A 23,561-nucleotide genomic window follows, 5' to 3' on the forward strand; every position below is an offset into this window, starting at 1 on the left:
TCTGAGAAAGAACATAAAAAGTCGTCATCACCCGCTAGAACATAAAAAACGTTAGAACACTCTGGAATCTTTTGTCCTCATCAAGCAACGCTGCTGCAGCTACATGCTTTGAAAGAGGCTTAACGGATAATAGAACACGTTCTGACAATGGAAGCAACCGATTGTCCTCTTCTATAAGATGGCGAATCCATCCCCTCTGCTCTCCTTCACTCTCAGCTTTACCATCAATCTCATCATGCTCACCTTCTTCCTCCATACCATTACCGTCTGTGAACATTCGTCACCAATAGATTCAGTTCCGGACGCGTCCTCACCACCTTCTGAAGCATCATCACCATCACCATCACCATCTTCATCGTCAGCATCATCATCATTTTCTCCTTCAGCTTCAACGGAATGTTCTGGCTTGGCAGTAGACTTCAAACCACGATCTTCATAAACAACAAAGTTGTCTTCAGAATCAGCAATAGGTGACAATTCACCTTCCTCCTTCTCAATATTGGATGGACCACCAGGTTCATCATAATTACTGTTGGCTTTAGAAGCATCTGGCAGCACTCCATTTGCTATAACTATGGTGTCAGTGTTCTCTATAGCGTCACCTGATTGGATAAAATGCCACGTGAACCTTAAAAATAAAAGTAAAGAAACAGTCATGTTAAGGTAGACATTGCACACAAACTGAAGAAAAAAATCAAGTTCAATCTTGAAAGTACCTGACGAATCTCCACTCCCTACTTTACCATTGTTGTTTTCTACCCCACTTAGGAATGTGGCTACTCTATCATCAACATCTCCAGATCGTTTATCGGTTCCATTTCCATTTTCTTGATCTTTCTGAGGTTTAACAGAAGAACAGGTGGCACCATCTTTATTAGCAGGATCACCATCCTTGCAATTTTCTTTCGCTGAAGAATCCCTCTTTAACAGACCAATCGCGCCATGTTTGGAGACCCCAGATGAAGCATACTCATCTCCATTGGCAGCAAAGTTTAGTTGCCTCAAAACCAAATTTGTCGAGTCAGAGCTCACATTAACATCCCCACTCGTCAATGCACCGTGATGCTTGGTTTCTACTGCATCTTCAACAGAATTTGACCCCTTGGCCCTGGGAGGAACACCAAGCATCATCTCCAGAAAACTTTTCCAGAGCCTCAAAACTTTACCGATCTGCTCCTTTGTAGAACATATCTCCTCACACGAAAATTGTACTAGTTTGAATAGATCTTCATGAATAGTCCTGTCCAAATATTCATACTCGAAGTGAGGAATTATGGGTTGTCTGTGACCAGCAGCTACAGACAGAAGAACATCATCTTCTTCCTGAGACTTCTCTTTCAGGTCCTTGATTTCAGTCACCAGCGCTGGTATTAAATAAAAAAATTATGAGAACAAATAAGTAAATGAAAGAATAGACACGTGACAAATGGATGTATGCAATAAAATGTGAGGAAGAACTATCGTGGTTACTTATATACAAACTTCTTGATGGACCAAACATATTCCAAGAGTTTATTTACCTTTGGCACTCAAGTTCTTAGAATCTTGCTGCTTAAAATAGAAGCTGCGGTGATCAAGTGACTTGTAATGATTCTTCGCATACACATCCGCCCAGACCGCATTAAAATCTTCACGGCACTTTGTCCATTCTTCTTGTTTCTGCTTCAAACGAGTAAGAATTACAGGAAGTGCAGCGGCTGGATTCTTACGTATTAGGTCTGTCACGTCAAGACCGTGGTCGCCATAGAGTCTCTCTATGCACCTTAAATTTAGGGCTGTAATAAGTCAATAACAAAATAGTAAGTATAAGACAAGAGATGAGAGCTCAAAGATAGGGAAAGAGAGATGAGTGTTACAATCACTAAACACCTACAGACCTGTGAAGTGGTCTTCAACCCGGAAGGATCCCTCTATACTTATTTTCTTCTCAACTATATTATTCAACAACTCTTCTGCGCTTTTCGCAGCAGAACCCACAGATTCCAACAGCATATCCAACTCAAATCTGTAACAAGAAGAAGGTAAAACCACAACGTACAAACCACTCAAAACTACACAATATATAATCTCAGTAAAACGTACCTGTCATCTTCACATCTAAACAAACTTTCTTCATATTGGTTTCTGCGCATGTGCTTAAAAGAGTAGTCTTCACTTCCTGAAGTGACAGAAACCCAGTGATCATTTAAAACAGCAGCCCCTAATTTCTGTCTGTGGCGGACGGAAGGTATTGGATACTGCAAATAAGATATAATAGTAAGTACAGTTAAAATGCCTCGGATGCAATATAGAACTCCAAAAATATTTTTACATCCGATGGGAGGAGTCGGTAGCTAGGAGTGCACCGCTCGCAATCAGATAGATCAAGCTCTTGAATAGATTTCCCCATGTACTTGTCGTTGGAACGCTCCTTTTCCTTAGCAGCATCAAGGTCGCGTTTGTGTTCTCTTTCCGTTTCCGTTTCCTTTTCCTCCCCCTTCACTGGCATTGATAAATGTTCTTCACTGCTTAGTGATTCTGCAGCAAGTGTACCCAACAGTGTTAGTAGTTCCAATGACGTAGAAAGTCAAGAGAAAAAGCATATAAGAAGGTACGAAAGTGCTGCTTACTTTTGCTCATAACGCCAGCGAGGTGCTGGAAACCATCTGCAAAATAGGATGATGATCAGAAACAACTAGACACCTTCACTAGAAAAAAGACAGTAGGCAGTTTTAAATACCATTACTCTCACAACGCTCAAAGAACTGATTAAACTCATCCATGAGATCAGGGAATTTTCCAAGCAGATCAGAAACCTGAATGAAAGAGAGTGGAGTTAATACAAATTTTACGCCCCTATCCATCAACACTAAAGCTATTTGTACACCTACCAAATTCTGCAGCTCTTTCCTTTGGATAATTCCATTGCTGAAAATATTGAGACACTTCAAGAATGTCTGATAATCATCTTGGCTGCATAGTCTCTCCTTGACTTTCTCACAAAACACAAATGCTTGGTTGTACATGCCTAACACAATGAAAGAAGCACAGAAAACAAGATTGTGTCGTAAGTATCAGAAAACAGGAATATACTAGTTGAACCCTAGCATACTTGTCGACAAGTAATTAGAAAATCAGCTTGTGATAATTTAAAAAATCAACAATACATCAACTTATATATTGGAAGTGATGATAGCGTGAAGACGTGTAGCATGTTACTAAGCTCTTGTATAAAGCATTATGATTGTTGGGCCTAGAAAACAGAAAAGGTGTGAATCTCTATATAGTTCAAAAGCTGCTTACTTTTTAGATTGTTTTTCTCAGAATGTGAAGCAGGACCGGAATAAGCTTCAAAGCCCTCAGTTCTTCTGGAGGACTTCCTTTTCTCTGAGAAATGGTGCAAGTTATCTTGCTCTGCTTCTCCATCGTCCAAATCACGGCTTCTCCTTTCTCTATTCTCCTTATCGACTCGTTTCTTCGGCTCTCTGTGCATCTTAACCATTGCTTTATCATCATTATGGTCAGAACGGTCAACACTATGATCACGGTCACCCCGAGAAGCAACAGCCCTTTCTCGTCGGCGATCCTGGTGATGAAAAATGTATCAGCTGAGAAAAGAGAGACGTGACAACAGTGATAGACAGGAAAAAAATGTAGCCAATACCACCATACCTTCTCCATTAACATTCGACGCACAAGAGGAGGACCTGATCCTCGGTCATGATACCGTTGGGCCTGACTCCGGATTAACTGAGCTGCTGAATGAGCCGCCAAAGACTCTGGCAGAAACCTAGTAAACTCTTCAAGCAAATCCAGGTGGTCCTCAAAAAGAGCCGATACCTAAAAACAGATATTAGAGCTACAAAAAAACTGGTAAACTTCAACTGTAACCGTGTAGAAGAGATAAAGTGACTCCAACTCTGACACTACCTCATTGTAAACCTCAGTGATGTCCTTATCATCCTTCCGATACATATTTAAGATCTCCAAGAAAGACTTATAGACACCTTCATCGCTCTGGAACCGTTTCTGCAGAGAGATAAAACAAACAAATACAGATACACTGAGATACTAGGTGTAAGGGCACTTGGAAAGAAGACAGAGACTAGAAACTTCTTGCATACCTTAATTTTATTAACAAAAGATATAGCCTCTTCAAATTCAACAGTTTTCTTAGGTGGAGCTTCTTCTTCTACTTCATCAAGCGTTATTTCAAACCCCTTAGGCAGAAAGGTGTTAAACCCGAAAATCAAATTGTTATGGCCTTTAAACAACTCCTTGACTCGTGCAATCACACCAGATGTATCCGTCCTGTAAAATACAATATCAAAAACGTTTCCAGAAGCTACAAAAAAAAAAAAAAAGAATCAATCTGATGATAATAGGAAAGGCAAAAGGTCTCACCTTTGTGCTTTAAAGTCTTTCATAACCTCAAGAAACATATCATACTTGTCCCGTTGATCTTGAAACATCTCCTTGACATCCTTCAAGTAAGACAAAGCATCATCCGTTGTCAACTTCTGAGAGCTCACTCCCCCATCACCAGGGACTGGAGATTGCACATATCTGCACCAAAAACAAGCTCTTATAACTCAAGATCGCGTTGAACCAAAACTGAATTACACTATGCATGTGATGAAAATTTCAAAATTGATCACCAACTAAAACCTAGAAAACCTTAATGATTAATTGGATTTTTTTTAAAAAGGGTGAAACTCACGATTCGCCACGAGAAGAGGGCAAAGGACGTTTGAATTGAGACCCGGAGGAGTACACGTCATCTCTAATCCGCTTCATTGCTGCTGAAACATAAAAAAAAAAAAAAGATCATCAATTAGTAAATAACCAAATTCTAAAGTTTGAAATTCAAATTCAGATGAAGTTTAATGATACCTAACCAAATAACCCCAGATCTCTCAAAATCGAGAAGAAACAACTTCGATCACCGGCGACTAATTCACATGAATTCTCTCAGATTGTGCGCATACACCGAAGAAGAATTGCGATGAAAACAGAGTTAAATCAGAACAAAGAAGCAAGACGGAGATAAAGAGATTGTCCAAAGGAGCTGCTACGACTGAGAGAGGAGAGAGGAGAGAGGAGAGAGGAGAGAGGAGAGAGAGTTTCGAATATGAAGAAGGGAAGAAACAACGACGGCAAAATCCTTCCCTTTATTGACTTGTTTCAGCGGCAGAGCAAATTTCTTTTTTTTTTGTTGGCTGATTAGTAAAACAATGGACCTCATATTTATTATGGGCTTTTCAAAGGCCCATTGTTTGTTACGAAACTTATTTGGGCCTAATAGGCATAAAAGGCCGATTGAAAAGTAAATACAAATTAGGGTTTGCTTCTTCTTATAACTCGTTGGCGAAGATATATAAGGAAGACTCGGATAACGCAGTTACGCAGACATTAGCTCTACTATGGTTCGGACATGACATCATCCTCTTTCTTGCTTCGTTTTGTAAGTTTTTTTATTGTTTTTGGATTTTGATGCGTAGTGAGATCAGCTGATGAGCAAATACTGCAACAATATGAAGGAGAAATCTATATGATTCTTAGTATTTTAATTCTCTGATGATCTTCTTATTCTTCTCGTTGATTACCTTCTTTGATTTTGTTTTTTTCGTTTATTGGATTAGCATTAAGAGATGTGATGAGCAACAAATTGGTCCGTGTTTCTGATTTAACCGTGACCGAAAATTTTAAACCAAACTCTGATCTCTTAAGCTTTGATGTTTCAGTTTTCGATAGCTTTTGGTATTGGCTCTGTGATTACTTTGCCTTTATGGCAGTATACGCTATTCTGAAAACAGTATGAAGAGAAATATTTTTACACTTAATGAGAGCCATTGATTGTGTTTGTTTTGAAATTGACATTTATATACTTTATAAAAGTCTTGCAAAACTTCTGCTATGATGATCTTTTGAATAAAATTCACATGTCAGACTTCAGAGATGTTAATCGATGAGAATAAATATTCATAATTCTGAGCATAAGTTAATCTCTTTCTCCATATTACGATCATTAGTAAGATTTGAGTTTTTCATGTTCGTCTTATGATAACTTTTTCCATTACAATTTTTTTTATATTGGAAACTAAAGATGTGATGAGTAACAATTTGGTCCGTGTTTCAGATTAACCGTGAACGATAATTCTATACCAAACTCTGATCTTAATGTGTTTTCATTATTCTAATTGTGAAGCCGCTTGCAGAAGACAGTATACTATTATGATCACTAGTAATACCCTTGAAAAACTAAAACTTAATTGATGCTTGATATGACTTCCAAAATCTATCTGACCTTAATCTCATGGACTGCGTTACAGCTCGTGTAATATGTATAGTCACGTGGACATCTATAATTCAGAGAATGTGAACGTAACATAAAAGGAACTCTTACGCTTCGTATTTAAATATCGTGAAGGACATGACCAATTTACTAATGTGTGACAAACCTATCACAGGGATAAGAATTTTGTACTCACCATAACATTTAGGAATCATTGTTTTTAGCAATTTATAGACATATTCCCAATATGTTAATTACCCAAATCGGAAGATTACGAAAGTGAAAAAAAAAGATTATGAAAATGAGATCACCTGTGAAGAGTTTGAAAGTTGTAGACGTACTCTATTCTGTGAAACCCCATAAGACATCTGCTTTCTTTGACATACAAACCATGATCAATGATTATCGGCTTCGCAGAATCTTCGTAGAATAGAATCTTCGTAGAATAGATATTGTTGGAAAAAATGACATATATTTAAATAAAGGGTAATTGGAGGCTATAACCACAAAAAACCAATATTCACCATGTAGCCATTTAACCTAACGATTCTATAGACGTTGTTAAAAATATAAAATAATACTGTAATACCCCTAAAAACAACCGGCTCAACCTGATACAAAAATAATTAAATATTTTAATTATTCATCCCACAAAAATAACTCGTGTCTCACCCTTCTTCACATCTTCTCCTTTTAACGTCTCTGGTAATTTTGCTGCAGTCGAACGGTCTCCGGCACCGCTTTCATCCATCGCCTCCACTCTACATGCAATCAACATATTTTCCAGCTCCTCCGTCCTCTCTTTTCAATCTTCTTCGGTGTTACAGTTCTTGGTTAGGGTTTCAGCGGCGGTAGTAAGAAACCCTTTCTAACCCAACTTCACCCTTCGATTCTTCTCAGATCTCTGAACCCCTCATAAGTTCTCATTCTCTGTTGTAGATTCTCTTCACCGTCTCGTCCTATGTGCTTATTTTCTTCCAATTTGGGGCTCGTCTCATAATCAAAGTGTTATAGTTTCTAGGTCTGTATCATCGGCTGATGTGAATTCGATCGTCCCCAATTCAGAATTAGTCTCTCCCACTAAGTTCTCGGTGCTGCGAAATAAGTAGTGTAGTAATTTAGGGGAAGATGCATGGAATATCATTGATTAGAAATGCTCAGTCGGTACACATAGTATGATATTTTGAATCCGGTTTCCATTTGAAATGTAATAGTATACCTATCACATTCAACTACTCCACTGAGGATATTATCACTTGCTATCATGTTTTGCTTTGCTGCAATTTATGGTCGGTTGTGGTTCTCTCTCTGATGTTCTTATTCTAAGTTATGCTTGAATTGGGGTTTTGTCTCTGCGATGCATAGTTCATGGTGTAGAAATATCGATTATTTTTTGGAATAGCATCTGCAATACATAGATGTTTCATTGTATGCCCGTATCAGTATATCTCATTGCTATATGTCATGTTAAGTGGAATAGTATAAGGTTCACATTATTCCATTTTATATGGAATCATACTTTTACATCATATGTCTTTCCATTCGTTAGCTATTTTTATTCTGTTTGACTCAAAATTCATTTCTATATTGAATATTACAGTGTGAACCGTCCTCACTCTTTGCCTCTATTTCTTTTCATTCTTCAGGTTTGGTATGGACGAGTCAGACCTTCCAAGTAGATTGTTTGAGACAGACTTTGAACCTACCGGCAAAAAAAAAAGGTTAACACCTATTTCCAGTATTATGGCCGGTGGATTTAATTTCACAAAGACTTGGGTTGCCAATGTATTGGGGTTTATATTTACTTAACTTGGGTTTAGTGTTTACTGTCAAGTGTTCTATTACTATTCTCATTAGCTTTGTATTTCATGTGGCTCATGAGGAATGTAAATACATGTCTCTAGTATTATGAGATGTGAATTCAGTTTCCTAGAGATTTGGATTGCTTATGGATTGGGGTTTATATTTCCCTAACTTGGGTTTAGTGTTTAATGTTAAGTGTTCTATTACCATTCCTATTAGCTTTGTATTTCATGTTACCCAATCTTGGCTCTAGTATGCACATAGTATCATTTTAAATAGTACATTGTATATAGTATAGAAGTCTTCTCGTAATGGATGGTACAAATGTGTATGTAACCCTATACACACATTTATAATCATTAACCTACACCAGTTGTTTAAATTTACACAGTAAAAATATCTTAGTAAATCGACTTCAGCATGTGGCATCCTCATACTCTTTCATTAGGAGTAGCTGTCACCAACTATCTGACTTTCATATTTTTCTAATTTTTGTTTAGTGTTTAGTATCAAGTATTCTTCTACCAATCCCCCATTAGATTTTGTAAATCAATCATGAATGTATGCAACTAGTATATAAATGACATAGTATATTTTATATGGAATAACAGTTTTCAGATAAATTACATAGTGTATTCTATATGGAATAGACCTTCTCACGTAATATACGTCATAAACGTTAATTCACTTTATAACGGACATATATTATCAGAAGTTAACATTGGCATCATTTCATTTAACCAAAATAGAAGGTCACAAGGTTTTCCGTACAACAAACACAATGTGCCCACATTCCATTAAATTTGGGTTATGTTACATATTGTGTTCTGTGTGGTTTACCGAGAGTTTACATTTTCATACTATTTGGCCTTTAGTTTATTTCTGTGTGGTTGATAAATTTATTTATGAATATTTGGCTTGATTTTGGGTAAAGCATTACGTATTTTTCTTGCATTATGTACCTTTTTAACAGTAGCGAAATTATGAAGATCATATTTCACTTGGAACTACATTTATAATATTACTATTCCACATACGGTACATAGTATGGAAACTCATACAATCGGTATAGAATATACTTGTCGTCATCTTCAGTTTGTCGTTAGGTTAGAATTGTTTATGACACACTTACAACTGTTATCCACTCCTCTCGATTCATACCCTTACATCATATGTGTTGAATACAGCTGCACAACGTGATCTGTATGTTATGTGATTATTATGATGCCATACAAAAACGCCACATCGTTTATTTTATAATATGTAACCGGTAACTTGATATTTGAAGGGGTATAACCGGATAGAAGGAAGCACAAAAGCCAAACAATGAATTATGTCAAAATCATAGCTACTTCCTTGACTTATCTCTAAAATATGGCCATTTGGCCAATAAGTCCTTAAATAAATTCATATAAATAATGTAAGGGTTAATGAAGAGCATTAAATTTAGCCTTGCAGATCCATTTGTTCCACTATTAGTTGACTAGTCTGTCATGTTAACCCACTCACATGTTAATGTTAGGGCATGCATTACCCATGAAAGCCCGTATGTAAACATGGAGCAGGCATCGATCGCCTTTGATCACAAACAATAGAACCACTAAAATATACTATTTTATTCTTAAACTAGTATGTGATTATGTAGCCTTTCGTAGTTTTGCTATTTGGTAAGTGTTCGATTCGGCTCCATAAGAATGTAACAAAACTATCTAAAGTGGAAGCGCTGGCCATGAAGGCGGCGCTGATGACTGATGAGCCATGGTTGGAGCGCAGTCCTATCTATGTCCGATCTAGTTCTGAAAAATCCATTTAAGATTAAATCCAGGATAATACCATGATTCACATTAAATGCTTAGGGGCAAAATGAGTCGAATCCGCATCACATCGAATATGTAACTTTATTATGACAAAGATCGAATAAGTGATCTCATCACAAATCAAGATGAGCTATCTTTTGTTTTATATGGAGTGTCTTTTTTATAGCAAAGGATCGATTTTTCTCTCCATCGGCAAAAAAATATAATTTACTTAACTTTTTTAATGTTTTTAGCAGAGCGTGCTCGATTCGAATATCAAACATGTTTTACCTTTGTAATCTCCTTTTACTTCTATCTAGTTATAATACAAACGAGATTTCTGACTTATTTATTATCTTAAATCATTATTTAATCATAAATCCAAACTCACCCTTCAAGTTCAACAACCATGCGTCTTTAAAAATCCAAAAATTTAATGTCTTTTGGGACTACAAGGTGTTAGTCTTCTTAGTTACATCGAATGCCTCAACAGTCGCTCTATGATAGTTGTTTGATGATATTAGAGGCTTGGTCTCATTCATCCTTTTGTTGTATTAATTTGTGTTTGTTTCATTCCACGTTTTCTTAACTCTGGTCTCTGAGGCTGATGGCCTAGTCAAATCAGCCATGCTTCATGTGAACAATTACTCCATTCTTGGAGAGGTGTTAAGCTTTTATAAAAAGTATACTTGGATCAATAACTATCTAAAGTCTCAATTAAAAGGTATTAAGTGTTCAGTATCTAACAACACTAATCATAGTATTTATTATCTCGTCAGTACATTTTTCTTAATTTCATTTTCCATTGTTTATTCTCTCCAGATTTGATACAATTACAAGAAACCTAATTCAAAAATAATTAGTGGACGAACCAGTCCAACCATGCGTCAACAACATTGATTTGAATTATAGCTTCAACCAACAAACAAATGGCTCTAGCTTATTAAACACACGATTTATTTAAAAAAAAAAATATAAGCTCCACCTGCTATAGTTGTTTTTTTTTTTTTAAATATAAGCTCCACCTGCGATATAGTACTGCTATATTTCTTCAACATTTGCTCTTTTTTTTACATTGACTGGATTACAATATATTTTGACGAGAGACACCGTGGACCATTTCGATTACTTTTACAAGTTTATATGGCTGCTAAAGAGAATTAAATAACTAAACTATTTTAATACGCGTTATATTGACTTTACTCATTTAGACATTTTAGAGAATTTCCTAAAAAGAACAGCGTGAATATTATGTACACCACTATTCAATATTTTCCCAAATAGTTTTGCATAGTTGGTTTTGCTTGTGGGTCGGTGACTAATTAAAATATTCGTAATCTTACCTTTTTTAATTACAAACAAAATCTATATATACCCACTAATATGCTAAAATCAAATAATTATTATTTTAGTCAATTCAATGCAACGCCCCTGACGCCTGAATCTCCTCTCCTCTCTCTCTCTCTCTCTCCCCTCGTGCCTTTACAGCACTATTGCTATTGCTCTGCTTGCGTTTATCGTTTTCCCCAGTAACGTCTCTTCCGACTTTTTCTCCGCGAGATCTCGCATTTGCTCTCTCTCGATTGATCCTATCTTAGTCGCGTCCATGATTCACGTGTTGTACAAAAACCGAAGCGATTTCGTCTCTGTTTGTGCTTTCTCTTTGATATAATCGAACGAATTGTTGAACGAAAGGGGGAGAAGAGGTGGTGCGTATAGGTGATCTCGAGTTAAGAATGGGGATGGAAGAAGGAGCTGGTGTTGATAAGAAGATAACGATTGGAGTCTGCGTCATGGAAAAGAAGGTGAAATGCAGCCCCGAGGTTTTCTTTCCCTTTCGTGTGCTCGTGTTTTAGCTCTGATGAACAGATGATTGCGAGCTTGATTTTGTTTGAATCCTCACTCCCCCTCGAGCAAATCTGATACTGAGCTTGTTGTTTTTTTTTCACTCATAGATTTGATTGTTCGTTGCAGGTTTTCTCAGCTCCCATGGGACAAATCATGGATAGATTGCAAGCGTTTGGCGAATTTGAGGTAACTCTCACTTTCTCTCGATTGATGAACAGAATCACTGATGTTTTCTCAGGGTGTGATTTGATGATTCAGAGCCTGTAGTTTGTTCTTCCACTTAGAAATGAATATGCCTTTAATTTTTGTGATTCCAATTCGTTGTCGTTTTTGGTCGTCACAGATTCTATGGTGTAGACTTTTTTTTTCTTTTCCCTTTTTGTTTGTGGGATGTGATCTCATGGAAACTCTGTTACAACTTTACTGCTAGATCATTCATTTTGGGGACAAGGTTATTCTTGAAGATCCTGTAGAAAGGTATGTGTGTGAACGTTTGCGTTTTTTTTAACATTTGGTTTTGTGCTATTTCGTATCATATTTATATTTTAATTGGCCTGATGCATGGATTTGTTAACACTTTAATTTAATTAATTAGTTCATTAGGAGAAAGTTTATTCAAAGCTTATTTAAGTACAGTTAAGATTCTGGGAGACTGGGACCAATACCTCACCAGGGATTTTCCTGTTTCAGTTGGCCGATTTGTGATTGTCTGATTGCTTTCCATTCCTCTGGATATCCTCTTGAGAAAGTTCAAGCATATTCTTCTTTAAGAAAGTGAGTTATATACAGGGGCGGATCTACTTAAGGTAAGTATGGGGCAGTTGCCCTCCATGAAATTTAAAATTTTCTTTAAATGATGAGTATATATTTTAGTTGCCCCCATTGAAAAAATAATTTCTGCCCCGTAACAAAATCTGTTCTCAATGCTCAGTTCAAAATCTCCATTATTTCCATCTTTTACAAGGCCATTTATGATATTTCTATTAGAATTATTATGTTTCCATATTTGATTTACTAACATTAAACCATTGTTTCCGTTTTATATAATAAATAAAATCAATTTGTGTTTCTCTTTTTTTTTGTTTTTGTTTTTTGAACTTAAGAAAATCAACTTGTTGCTTAAAAATAAGTAGTTTTATAACATCAAATAAATATCTATTTATTTAATAAGTTATAATAATCAGTTTTCTTTACTTTATCATAATATATGCAATGACAATAAAAAATATTATTTTTATTTTAGTTTTTCATATATAATTATTAATCCATGACTGAGAAAGAAAACACTATTTAGGAAAAAAATTATATGATCCGAATATATATACTTGTATTTTTCATATCATGAAAAACGTGACTTTTTGTATTTATAATTTCTGATTTTTTATTTATTTTGTAATTGAATTATATAAGAACAGTTTTAGTTTTCCATACAATGGATCTTGTATAATACACTTATAAGTTGATAGAAAATATATTTATAAAATATTTAATACAAATTTTGTTAATGATTATTAACTGTTTGCCCCCGGTAAACTTTTCGGCTAGATCCGCCACTGGTTATATACCTTTTTGACTTTTGTTGATGGTTCAGTAAACTGCTCACTTTTACCGGTCAGAATTAGTTTTGTTTAGATTTTGAGGTCGTCTTTTTCAATCTTCTTATGATTCAGGCCTTTTTTAGTGAATGATTTGGATCCGCAATACCTTCTTCATGACCGCCGGAAAGTGTATGAGGTATGCATTTTAGACTGCATAAGAGTGCATCTCGTATCACCATATTATTTCTACTTTTCATGCCTCCCACTCATTTCTTTTTTCCTACAGATTTCCATTGTTCATGAAAACGATTATCTACAAGCTTTCTTCTTAAATTAATAAAATATTGTATTTATGTGCTCCCTGTAGCATCTGGAGATGTATGGTATTCCAGTTCCTAGATATGCTTGTGTCAATAGAAAAGTACCCAACCAAGACCTTGATTATTTCGTTGAGGATGAAGATTTTGTTGAGGTTAAAGGTGAACGATTCTGGAAGCCATTTGTGGAAAAACCCGTCAATGGTCAGTTTCTCTTTTCACATCTTTGATCTCTCTAATTGTTTGCTGTTTCTCTGAATTTTTTTCGTTTTTGGGGGTATTAGGTCATCTTTTTTTCATATATTGTTTATATAGTACTTCAGTGTTCTCTCTTCAATATGCATCTTGTGTAAATGATAAATGAATCTTAAATTGGTCGAGCTTCCTTGTTTTGATGGTATTAGGTTAGTCTAATCGTTTTTGGCTATCAGCCTTGATCCTCTCTTTTTTTTCCTTTTCTGACTTGCAGTTATTTTTACTGTCCACTAATAATTGACATTTTTTGTGCTTGTAAAGGAGATGACCATAGCATAATGATATACTACCCTAGCTCAGCAGGTGGAGGCATGAAAGAATTGTTTCGTAAGGTACTCCATCTTTCTTCCGAACTTGGCTATTCTAGGATTGAACTGTCTAGTTGAACATATTGTAATAATTTGTGGCCCATAACTGTGGCTTTTCTTGGATTGAACTATCTTTCTGACCCAAGTTTTTGTTTTAGGTTGGGAATCGTTCAAGTGAATTTCATCCTGAGGTCAGAAGAGTAAGGAGAGAAGGTTCTTATATATATGAGGAGTTTATGCCTACTGGAGGAACTGATGTCAAGGTTTTGATTCTGATTCTTCTAGATAAGATAATTCTGTTCTAGTCCAAGGCAACTTAATCTTTAATGCATTGCAATGTGTTTTTAGGCTCTTGTCATTATCCAGGTCGTTTATATGTCAAAAGTTGCTGTTAAATTTCCTATGTTTTTTTCAATCTGTTTGTTCATGTACACTGAAATGCAGGTCTACACTGTGGGTCCCGAATACGCACACGCTGAAGCAAGAAAGTCGCCTGTTGTTGATGGTGTTGTTATGAGAAACCCAGATGGAAAGGAAGTAAGTCTGCCGATCATTATGAAACCGTTCCACATATGAAACCTTACGTGGCTCTTCTCTCAATAAGAATTGAGCTACGGTTAACAGGGTACCAAAGGCTGTCGATTATATAGAGGAATCGTAGCTTGTGTTTCATGAGCGCTGATGTTCAAACTTTGATCTGGTATTGTAATTTAATTGGACAGGTGAGGTATCCAGTTTTGCTAACACCTGCTGAGAAGCAAATGGCGAGAGAAGTTTGCATTGCATTTAGGCAAGCGGTATGTTGGAATTCCAGTTATCTGGCTGTCATTGTGTCTTCACTTCCTATTATTCTCTATCATAATTCTTAAGATTTAAGATCGCTGATTTGAAATGTAAATTACCATTGAGCTGATTTAAATGCTCTCTTTCATACTCGCTTCCACAATAGCATCCGTGGTAAGTACTTACTTCCATTGCAATTTGTTAGCAGGAATGATTACTTAGTGTGATAAAAGATACTCTAATTTAATTTCTCTATCGGTCAGTTACTGCTTCCAACTAAATGCTTGGTAACGTGATACAAATTATCTTCTAATAGAAGGACAAGCATACACACATGTTGTTGGTTTTTCCAGGAAAAACGGAAGATGTTATTGCTTGATGACATGCATTAACGCAGTCATTTTCATGTTACCAGGTCTGTGGATTTGATCTCTTACGATCTGAGGGAAGTTCATACGTTTGTGACGTTAATGGATGGAGTTTTGTGAAGAACTCTTATAAGTGAGTACTAGTCTGGACTTTTATTTCGCTTCGGACTGTTGTTTCAATTATATCTTCATAGGGAAAATCACAAATCATAATTCTATCATACTCCATTGAAGTCTTTAGTTCTCTTTTTCTGTAAGGTACTACGACGATGCTGCTTGTGTGTTGCGGAAAATGTTTTTAGATGCAAAGGCTCCTCATCTTTCTTCGACAGTTCCTCCCATTCTGCCATGGAAGATCAATGAACCTGTCCTATCTAACGAAGGTTTAACTCGCCAAGGGAGTGGCATCATTGGAACATTTGGGCAGTCGGAAGAGCTACGTTGTGTCATTGCTGTTATTCGGCAGTATGTCTAAGCATATGTTCACCTGTCCTCTTTAAACTCCTCTATATTCACCCAGGCTCTGAGTTGTGTTTAACTTCTCTTGGCAGCGGTGATAGAACCCCTAAGCAAAAAGTGAAACTAAAAGTTACAGAGGAAAAGCTGTTAAACTTGATGCTGAAGTACAATGGAGGAAAGCCAAGAGCTGAGGTAAGAGGCGCAGGCTTTTTCTATCTTCATATTCTTTCGTACAGTGATTTTCTTATTCTGTGCATTTTTTTTTCTTACTTGCAGACAAAACTTAAAAGTGCCGTCGAATTGCAAGATCTATTGGATGCTACAAGAATGTTAATTCCTCGCACAGGGTACACCTCTGATAGTGATCTTATGACTTCCTGTATTGAGCATTTTCCTTGCGTGAGTCCTTACTACTGACCATAGCCAATGGATCCATGGATTTCATGTCTAGGTTGATAGATATGAAAGAGCTTATCTCATTCTTGGAACAGTCCTTATGTTTCTGTTAAATATTCTCCAGCTGCGTCCCTACTACCTAATTACCTTATTGTATTTCTGTTTGATGTTTAGACCAGGTGAAAGTGATAGTGATGCAGAAGACCTTGAACATGCTGACAAGCTTCGGCAAGTGAAAGCTGTTCTTGAAGAGGTTAAAAATTATTTTCCTTTTCTCTGAGGTGTATCTTTATGCAGCCCATTGTCGTTCTGTTGAATATAGTCCTTCTACCCAGTAGCAGCTACATTGTTACCTTTTTCTAAGGATGTTTGGAAAACAATTTTTGCAACCTCCGTCTCATATCATAGATGTGTAAAACGTGCAGGGTGGACATTTCTCTGGCATATACAGAAAGGTTCAGCTAAAGCCGCTAAAATGGGAAAAAGTAACAAAAAGTGATGGCGAAGGTGAAGAAGAACGCCCAGTGGAGGCTCTTATGGTTCTGAAATATGGGGGTGTTCTAACTCATGCTGGTCGAAAGCAGGTAAAACTGTTACTTGGTATCGTAAGATGATGTTAAATGCAAACTTCAGTAATGGTATTGCTAATGGACTTCTAGTGTAGGACATTTAACATTATTGCAGAGGGTTGACGTATTCTTTAATGTTTGCTTACTTTTTTCCACAGGCAGAAGAACTTGGTAGATACTTCCGAAACAATATGTATCCAGGTGACGACCGGCACTTGATCTGCTTCAATTTGTTCGATCATTTCATGTTCCACTTTCCATATGTTCATACTATTTTGAAACAATTCGTTTATTGTGTTGTTCAGTGTAAGTTTTATTTCTGACTGGTTTATAACTAAACGGGATATGCTTGCAGGTGAAGGTACCGGTTTGCTCCGTCTCCATAGTACATACCGTCATGACCTTAAAATTTACAGTTCTGACGAGGGACGTGTTCAGGTACAACTGTATATCGATTTAGTAGTGAAGATGGACCATAGAACATTGAGATATTACATTCAGTCTTCTGTATATTCTTCATCGGTTGCACTGCTTGCAGATGTCTGCAGCTGCTTTTGCTAAAGGCCTGCTGGACCTAGAAGGACAGCTGACCCCAATCCTGGTTCGCCGTTTCTTTTACCAAGGTAGTACCGTACTTGGCATTGTCATAATCACTAAATTTCTTAATTTCTTTCTTTAGGTTTCTCTGGTTAGCAAGGACTCTTCCATGTTGGATGGCCTTGATACTGCGAGCACTGAAATGGAAGAAGCCAAGGTTTTTCCCTCTCTTTATTATTATTGACAACTTTATTGTGGATTCAGCAGATATGAGACGAATGAAAGCCTGTTTTGGTACACGTCTGAAGCATCAACCAATAATCAATAGTGACATGCATAGCGTTCTAGATTGCTCATCTGATGTTTGAACATTTTTTCTCATATGCATGTTTTAGATTGTTGAATTTCATCTGTGTAAAATAGGGTGAAGTATACTCTCAAATATGCATTAAACAATCATGTGTAATTATTAACAGCTTTGGATTCCTTTCCTTACTTGCCTTTCAGGCTCAGTTGAATGAGATCATTACCGCTGGCACAAAGTTGGTAAATGATTACGTCTCTTCTGAATTACCTTGGATGATTGATGGGGCTGGACTTCCTCCTCACGCTGATGAGCACCTACCTGAATTGGTAATCACACTTTTTTCTGCAAACGTTAGTCTATTAGCATATTTTAATCTGAAGGGCTTTCTAGCGTATCTACTGTTAAAAGGCATATTTCAAATGCCATCGTCAATATCATTTGCATGTTTCTTCCATTTTTAATAATATTATTTCTTAAAAGGTGCATAGGGATAGAAAAGGTTTTGCTGGAGATCACAAAATATATACTAAACGTTACTTGTTTCTTTACTTTCTAAATAAATAGATAAAACTAGCTAAAAAGGTTACTGAACAAGTGAGGCTACTTGCAAAAGATGAAGAGGAGAATCACACTGAGCCTAGTGCTTATGATTTAGCCCCTCCCTATGATCAAGCAAAGGCCCTTGGCAAGTCAAACATTGACGTTGGCCGGATTGCTGCTGGATTACCTTGTGGTAGTGAAGGATTCCTTTTGATGTATGCTCGGTGGAAAAAACTCGAACGGGATCTCTACAACGAAAGAAGAGAGTAGGTTATATTGGACTTATCAATGCTTGTCAAGTTTTTATCCTTATTTTCTGCATGAGTTTTTTAAAATGGAACTGATGGTTGGAATTAAATGCAGCCGGTTTGACATAACGCAGATTCCTGATGTTTACGATTCATGCAAGTAAGCTTTGCATTTTAATGTATTATAAATCGATCCTAGCTTATTACTGCTCCATTCTGAGTATCCTACAATGTGTCATTAATACCAGGTATGATCTGTTACATAATTCTCATCTCGACCTGAAAGGACTAGACGAACTCTTCAAAATTGCTCAGGTATGAACTGAATAAAAACTTGAAGTTTTCTCTCTCACTTTCTGAAACTTAAATGGTACTTACCAATGTACCACTTTACTACCAATACCGAGCCATGCATCGTAGATTTCCAGATTCAAATTGTGCAATTGTTACATCTCTGTTTTGCATTTCGATCATGGACTATGTTGATTAGAGCCAGTTAAGTGTTGTGGTTGCAGTTACTTGCAGACGGTGTAATACCAAATGAGTATGGGATCAATCCACAGCAAAAGCTCAAAATCGGTTCAAAGGTGGGCTTCTCAACGTGGAATTCTAATTCCCACAAAGGCATATAATGTCTAATCTTTCACTCATGGAGGATCCATGGTTTTTGCAGATGGTCTAATGGCTTAATTTCTTTTTATTTTCTGACTTTAAAGATTGCTCGTCGCTTGCTTGGTAAAATCTTGATCGACTTGAGGAATACTCGAGAAGAGGCCATGAGTGTTGCTGAACTGAAGAACAGTCAAGACCAAGTCTCAGTGTCATTATATTCGTCGAAAAAGGAGGATAGATATAGTCAACCGAAACTTTACATTAAAAGCGATGAGTTGAAACGGCCTACAAATGGAGAGAATAAAGATGAAGATGATGATAAAGAAACCAAATATCGACTAGATCCAAAGTAATTGAAAAGTCTCTTTTCCTGCTTAAGTGACTTCATATCTTGTCTATCTTTCTCAGTTTCTTTGTATTCCCTTTAGGTATGCAAATGTCATGACGCCTGAACGTCATGTGAGGACACGCCTTTACTTCACATCTGTGAGTTCCTTCTTCCATTCCTTACTTACTGCACATGCAAAGCTTCCGGCTAGAAAAAATAGAAAAACTTAATTTTCATTTCATGTGACTTTTATGCTTTTTTGAAATAAGACTGTGATATATGGCTAGATCATGGAACTATGTAGCAGCATTATAATCAGTGTAACACAAGTGGATTCATTTATACATAACTTTTTGCTATGTAATGATTGGCAGGAATCACATATTCATTCTCTGATGAACGTTCTACGGTATTGTAACCTCGACGAATCTCTTCAAGGAGAAGAAAGTCTCGTCTGCCAAAGCGCTTTGGAACGCCTTTGTAAGACTAAAGAGCTTGATTACATGAGCTACATTGTCCTAAGACTGTTCGAGAACACTGAGGTTTACAATTCACCTGTCTTTTTCCCCCTTTTCCACTCATGATTTCAAGTTGTTATATACTTATATGACACTGAAACCTTATAACATTGTTTTTACCTGCAGGAATCTCTGGAAGACCCGGAACGGTTCAGAATCGAACTAACATGTAGCCGTGGCGCAGATTTGTCTCCCTTAGAGGTAATATATAACAGCAAAGACTAAACTCTTCTTCGTGGGGGTTTGATGTAGTGACAGAGATATTTAACAACCTACTTTGTTGATTTATTGACAAGAAGAAATGGTTTTAATGTATTGTATGGTACAACAGAAGAAGGACGAGGAAGCAAAATCATTACTTAGGGAACACACACTTCCAATAATGGGACCAGAGAGGCTTCAAGAGGTTGGTTCGTGTTTGACACTGGAGACAATGGAGAAGATGATACGTCCCTTTGCAATGCCGCCAGAGGATTTCCCCCGCCGTCAATTCCGGCTGGCTTCTCCGGTTACTTTTCAAAAAGCGCCGCCGTGCTCGAGCGTCTTGTAAAACTCTGGCCCTTCAACAAGAACTAAACCTCTAATAGACAGTCAAAAAAGGCAACAAATTAGACGACCGCCGACTAATCCATTTCTTTTTGGACAATGTTTTTTTCTAATTGAGTAAACTAAAATCTTCAATTTTTTAGTTCTGATCTTTAGTTGTTAATTGTTCTGAATAATTCCCGTTTTGAGTTAGCAATATATGAAATTTCCAAGCTTTTCTATGTACAACAGTATATTCTCAAAACAAAAATCATTTTAATTGGATACCGAAAAAGAGGAAAGAAAAGGGAAAGGAATACGATTCGTACCTAATAATATCCCAAAGAATAATAAGCAGTGTTTGATAAATTGGTGGTTCCAAGCAGACAAAAATAAAACACACCAAACACATATCCCAGGACCAGGAGATTTGAAACCAATAATCACTCTTGTAGGTAGCTAATAATTACTGAATTAATTAATCAATAAACGGGTCATTAAACTGTTTATAATTTCAATTATGTTTACTGTAGTAGCACATGTGAAAAAAAATCTCACTTTTCCTTAAGCTTCTCTCTCTCCCCTCTCTTCTGCACATCTTCTCTCTCTCTCTCACCGGAGACATCAATTCCTCCTTTTTTGACTAAAATTGCGCGACTTGGGGCTTTGATCCATTCCCTTAGTGAATCTCACTTCCTCTCTCTCTCTCTCTCTCTCTCTCTCTCTCTCTCTCTCTCTAGTTCCCCCTTAGGTTTCGTTCTTCTTCGATTCTTCCAAAGCTATACTATGTTGGTCTGATCAAAACACAATCATCTGCGTAACTGTGTTTGCTGAGATGGGTTTGAACGATACTGATCCTGTCAAAGCTCAATCGAAGAAGAAACCTAACGAGGCTGAGCATCAGAAAAGGAAGAAGAACGATGTCGTTAGCAAAAGTAAAGGCGAAACCTTTGACGAAGAAGACGAAGAAAGAGAAGAACCAAGTGGGTGCTGGGTCAAGTTCAGGTTCATGATTGGCTGCTTACCTTCAAAATCAGACCTTGACGCTTCCTCTTCTTCTCTCTACGCCACTACCAGCACAGGTACAACTCAAAGTCTTGACCTTTGAATCGAAAAATGAAAACTTTCCTTGTGGGTTTTTTTTCTTATTTCCATATTTGGTTTGAGAACTTGTGATGTTACCAAAGTTAGGAACTTTGGAGTTAAGGGTGGTAGTAACTTAGCTTTAATCTTTGATTTGTTATTTTTTTTAGCTTTATTCACTTGTGGGATGTTGTTCTGTGGTTTATTTAGTGACGACAATGGAAAGTAAATCAGCAAATGAGAAATCAACTGATCAACCAGCTGGTCCTGTTTCCTCAACCACAACGACCAGCAACGCAGGAAGCTCCTCATCGACTCCAATGATCAGCGAAGAGCTCAAGGCGTATTCTAACCTGAGGAACTTTACTTTCAACGACCTTAAGCTAGCTACTAGAAACTTTAGACCAGAGAGTCTTCTCGGAGAAGGAGGCTTTGGTTGTGTCTTTAAAGGATGGATCGAAGAGAATGGAACTGCTCCTGTTAAACCCGGTACTGGGCTTACTGTTGCTGTCAAGACTTTGAATCCTGATGGACTTCAAGGTCACAAAGAGTGGCTTGTAAGAGAACAATCTCTTTCTCTTCTTCTGTTTCTTTCTTTGTTATCACTTTTAATGTGTGGTCTTGCATTTGTAGGCTGAGATCAATTTCCTTGGTAACCTTCTTCATCCGAATCTAGTTAAGCTTGTCGGTTATTGCATCGAAGATGATCAAAGGCTGCTTGTTTACGAGTTCATGCCTCGAGGAAGCTTGGAGAATCACCTTTTCAGAAGTATGTAAACCTCACAACCATTTCAATGTTGTTCAATGTTTAATCCTTTTTTTTCTTGTGTTCCAAAGGGTCGTTGCCTCTTCCTTGGTCTATCCGGATGAAGATTGCCGTAGGTGCTGCAAAAGGTCTCAGCTTCCTCCATGAAGAAGCTTTGAAGCCTGTCATCTATCGAGATTTCAAAACTTCAAACATCTTACTTGATGCAGTATGTATCCTTTACTCTTATCCATTTACATGAGAACACTTTTAGATTTATTAATTTTTCCCATTTTTTTTTCAGGACTACAATGCAAAACTATCTGATTTTGGACTTGCCAAAGACGCTCCTGATGAAGGCAAAACACATGTCTCCACTCGAGTTATGGGTACATATGGTTACGCTGCTCCTGAGTATGTAATGACTGGTGAGTGTCCTCTTTGTTATGATCTAGTTACTTCGGTTTGTTTCCTTCTTTGTTGACTCTCTTCACATTGAACTTGTTAAGGTCACTTGACATCAAAGAGCGATGTGTATAGTTTCGGTGTGGTTCTCCTCGAAATGCTTACGGGACGACGGTCCATGGACAAGAACCGCCCCAACGGCGAACACAACTTAGTGGAATGGGCAAGACCGCATCTACTCGACAAAAGAAGGTTCTACCGGTTACTCGATCCAAGACTCGAGGGCCATTTCTCGATCAAAGGCGCTCAAAAGGTGACTCAGCTCGCTGCACAGTGTCTGAGCCGTGACCCCAAGGTTAGGCCAAAGATGAGTGACGTCGTCGAAGCGCTCAAACCACTTCCTCATCTTAAAGACATGGCGAGCTCTTCTTACTACTTTCAGACGATGCAAGCCGAGCGTTTGAAAAACGGGTCGAGTCGGTCTCAGGGAGGAGGAAACGGGTTTGGATCAAGAAACGGGCAGCCGCAGCCTGTGTTTAGGACGCTGTCTAGTCCTCATGGTCAACATGGTTCTTCGCCTTATCGACATCAGGTGCCTTCTCCAAAGCCTAAAGGAGCAACTACATAAAGCTCTCTTGTGTGGACAAAAGCCTAAATGGTCAAAGAAGCTTTTATCGTTTTTCTAAGCGGCTAAGGAGATAAATTTTTAACTAATGATGTTATGGTAAACTCTTTGATGGATTAATGTAAAAAAGACGATGGAGGACGGTGAATCCAATTGGGTTGTTTATGGAAGTCTGATTTTAATGTGAAACTAGTTATCTAATTTGGTTCAGAATATTTTAAGATTTGATTCATACATAGGTCAAAGTTTCATAACCCATAAAACATTCAATTAATTCTTAGTTCTTGTTAATATATAAATTAATAATATGAAATGAATGACCTTTATGAACAAAGAAATATATGTCTAGATTTTTTATTGAAATAATAGATCAT

The 23,561-nt window shown here is 37.1% G+C and overlaps 3 protein-coding genes, 1 long non-coding RNA gene and 4 other non-coding genes across 8 annotated transcripts; 7 read left to right on the forward strand and 1 right to left on the reverse strand.

Annotated features, from left to right (window-relative positions):
- Positions 1-353: 353 nt before the first annotated feature.
- Positions 354-5,114, reverse strand: LOC125594098 (paired amphipathic helix protein Sin3-like 2). Its single transcript, XM_048770418.1, has 16 exons — positions 4,873-5,114; positions 4,700-4,778; positions 4,384-4,545; positions 4,104-4,290; positions 3,910-4,008; positions 3,652-3,819; positions 3,283-3,565; positions 2,871-3,007; positions 2,720-2,795; positions 2,610-2,645; positions 2,312-2,517; positions 2,083-2,237; positions 1,878-2,005; positions 1,521-1,775; positions 717-1,364; positions 354-628 (listed from the first exon to the last, which is right to left on the reverse strand). The coding sequence occupies exons 2-16, from the start codon at positions 4,774-4,776 to the stop codon at positions 591-593; spliced, it is 2,655 nt and encodes an 884-aa protein (XP_048626375.1). The 5' UTR covers positions 4,777-4,778; positions 4,873-5,114; the 3' UTR covers positions 354-590.
- Positions 5,115-5,252: 138 nt separating this feature from the next.
- On the forward strand, positions 5,253-8,295 carry LOC125594099. The gene is made up of 2 exons (XR_007329741.1): positions 5,253-5,443; positions 7,921-8,295. It is a non-coding gene; the product is annotated as an uncharacterized LOC125594099 (long non-coding RNA).
- LOC125594102 lies at positions 5,484-5,562 on the forward strand. Its single transcript, XR_007329743.1, has one exon. It is a non-coding gene; the product is annotated as a small nucleolar RNA Z199 (small nucleolar RNA).
- Positions 5,628-5,704, forward strand: LOC125594101. Its single transcript, XR_007329742.1, has one exon. It is a non-coding gene; the product is annotated as a small nucleolar RNA SNORD18 (small nucleolar RNA).
- Positions 5,745-5,830, forward strand: LOC125594103. Its single transcript, XR_007329744.1, has one exon. It is a non-coding gene; the product is annotated as a small nucleolar RNA U54 (small nucleolar RNA).
- On the forward strand, positions 5,888-5,980 carry LOC125594104. The gene has a single exon (XR_007329745.1). It is a non-coding gene; the product is annotated as a small nucleolar RNA R64/Z200 family (small nucleolar RNA).
- A 2,969-nt stretch (positions 8,296-11,264) lies between the features above and the next one.
- LOC106431797 (inositol hexakisphosphate and diphosphoinositol-pentakisphosphate kinase VIP2-like) lies at positions 11,265-20,565 on the forward strand. Its single transcript, XM_048770415.1, has 30 exons — positions 11,265-11,696; positions 11,848-11,907; positions 12,152-12,198; positions 12,412-12,495; positions 13,392-13,455; positions 13,627-13,780; positions 14,093-14,163; positions 14,298-14,402; positions 14,584-14,676; positions 14,862-14,936; positions 15,338-15,423; positions 15,549-15,755; positions 15,842-15,941; positions 16,026-16,096; positions 16,320-16,398; positions 16,571-16,729; positions 16,873-16,915; positions 17,070-17,152; positions 17,253-17,315; positions 17,394-17,468; positions 17,759-17,884; positions 18,123-18,364; positions 18,462-18,506; positions 18,595-18,661; positions 18,862-18,933; positions 19,063-19,307; positions 19,387-19,444; positions 19,661-19,828; positions 19,931-20,005; positions 20,136-20,565. Exons 1-30 carry the CDS (start codon positions 11,610-11,612, stop codon positions 20,352-20,354), a joined length of 3,123 nt encoding a protein of 1,040 aa, XP_048626372.1. The 5' UTR covers positions 11,265-11,609; the 3' UTR covers positions 20,355-20,565.
- Positions 20,566-20,641: 76 nt separating this feature from the next.
- LOC125594096 (serine/threonine-protein kinase PBL34-like) lies at positions 20,642-23,388 on the forward strand. The gene is made up of 6 exons (XM_048770416.1): positions 20,642-21,411; positions 21,623-21,969; positions 22,046-22,181; positions 22,250-22,386; positions 22,462-22,585; positions 22,667-23,388. Exons 1-6 carry the CDS (start codon positions 21,165-21,167, stop codon positions 23,188-23,190), a joined length of 1,515 nt encoding a protein of 504 aa, XP_048626373.1. The 5' UTR covers positions 20,642-21,164; the 3' UTR covers positions 23,191-23,388.
- The last annotated feature ends 173 nt before the right edge of the window (positions 23,389-23,561 follow it).

The sequence above is a fragment of the Brassica napus genome (genome assembly GCF_020379485.1).
Source record: "Brassica napus cultivar Da-Ae chromosome A3 unlocalized genomic scaffold, Da-Ae chrA03_Random_11, whole genome shotgun sequence".
Taxonomy (NCBI): Eukaryota; Viridiplantae; Streptophyta; class Magnoliopsida; order Brassicales; family Brassicaceae; genus Brassica; species Brassica napus.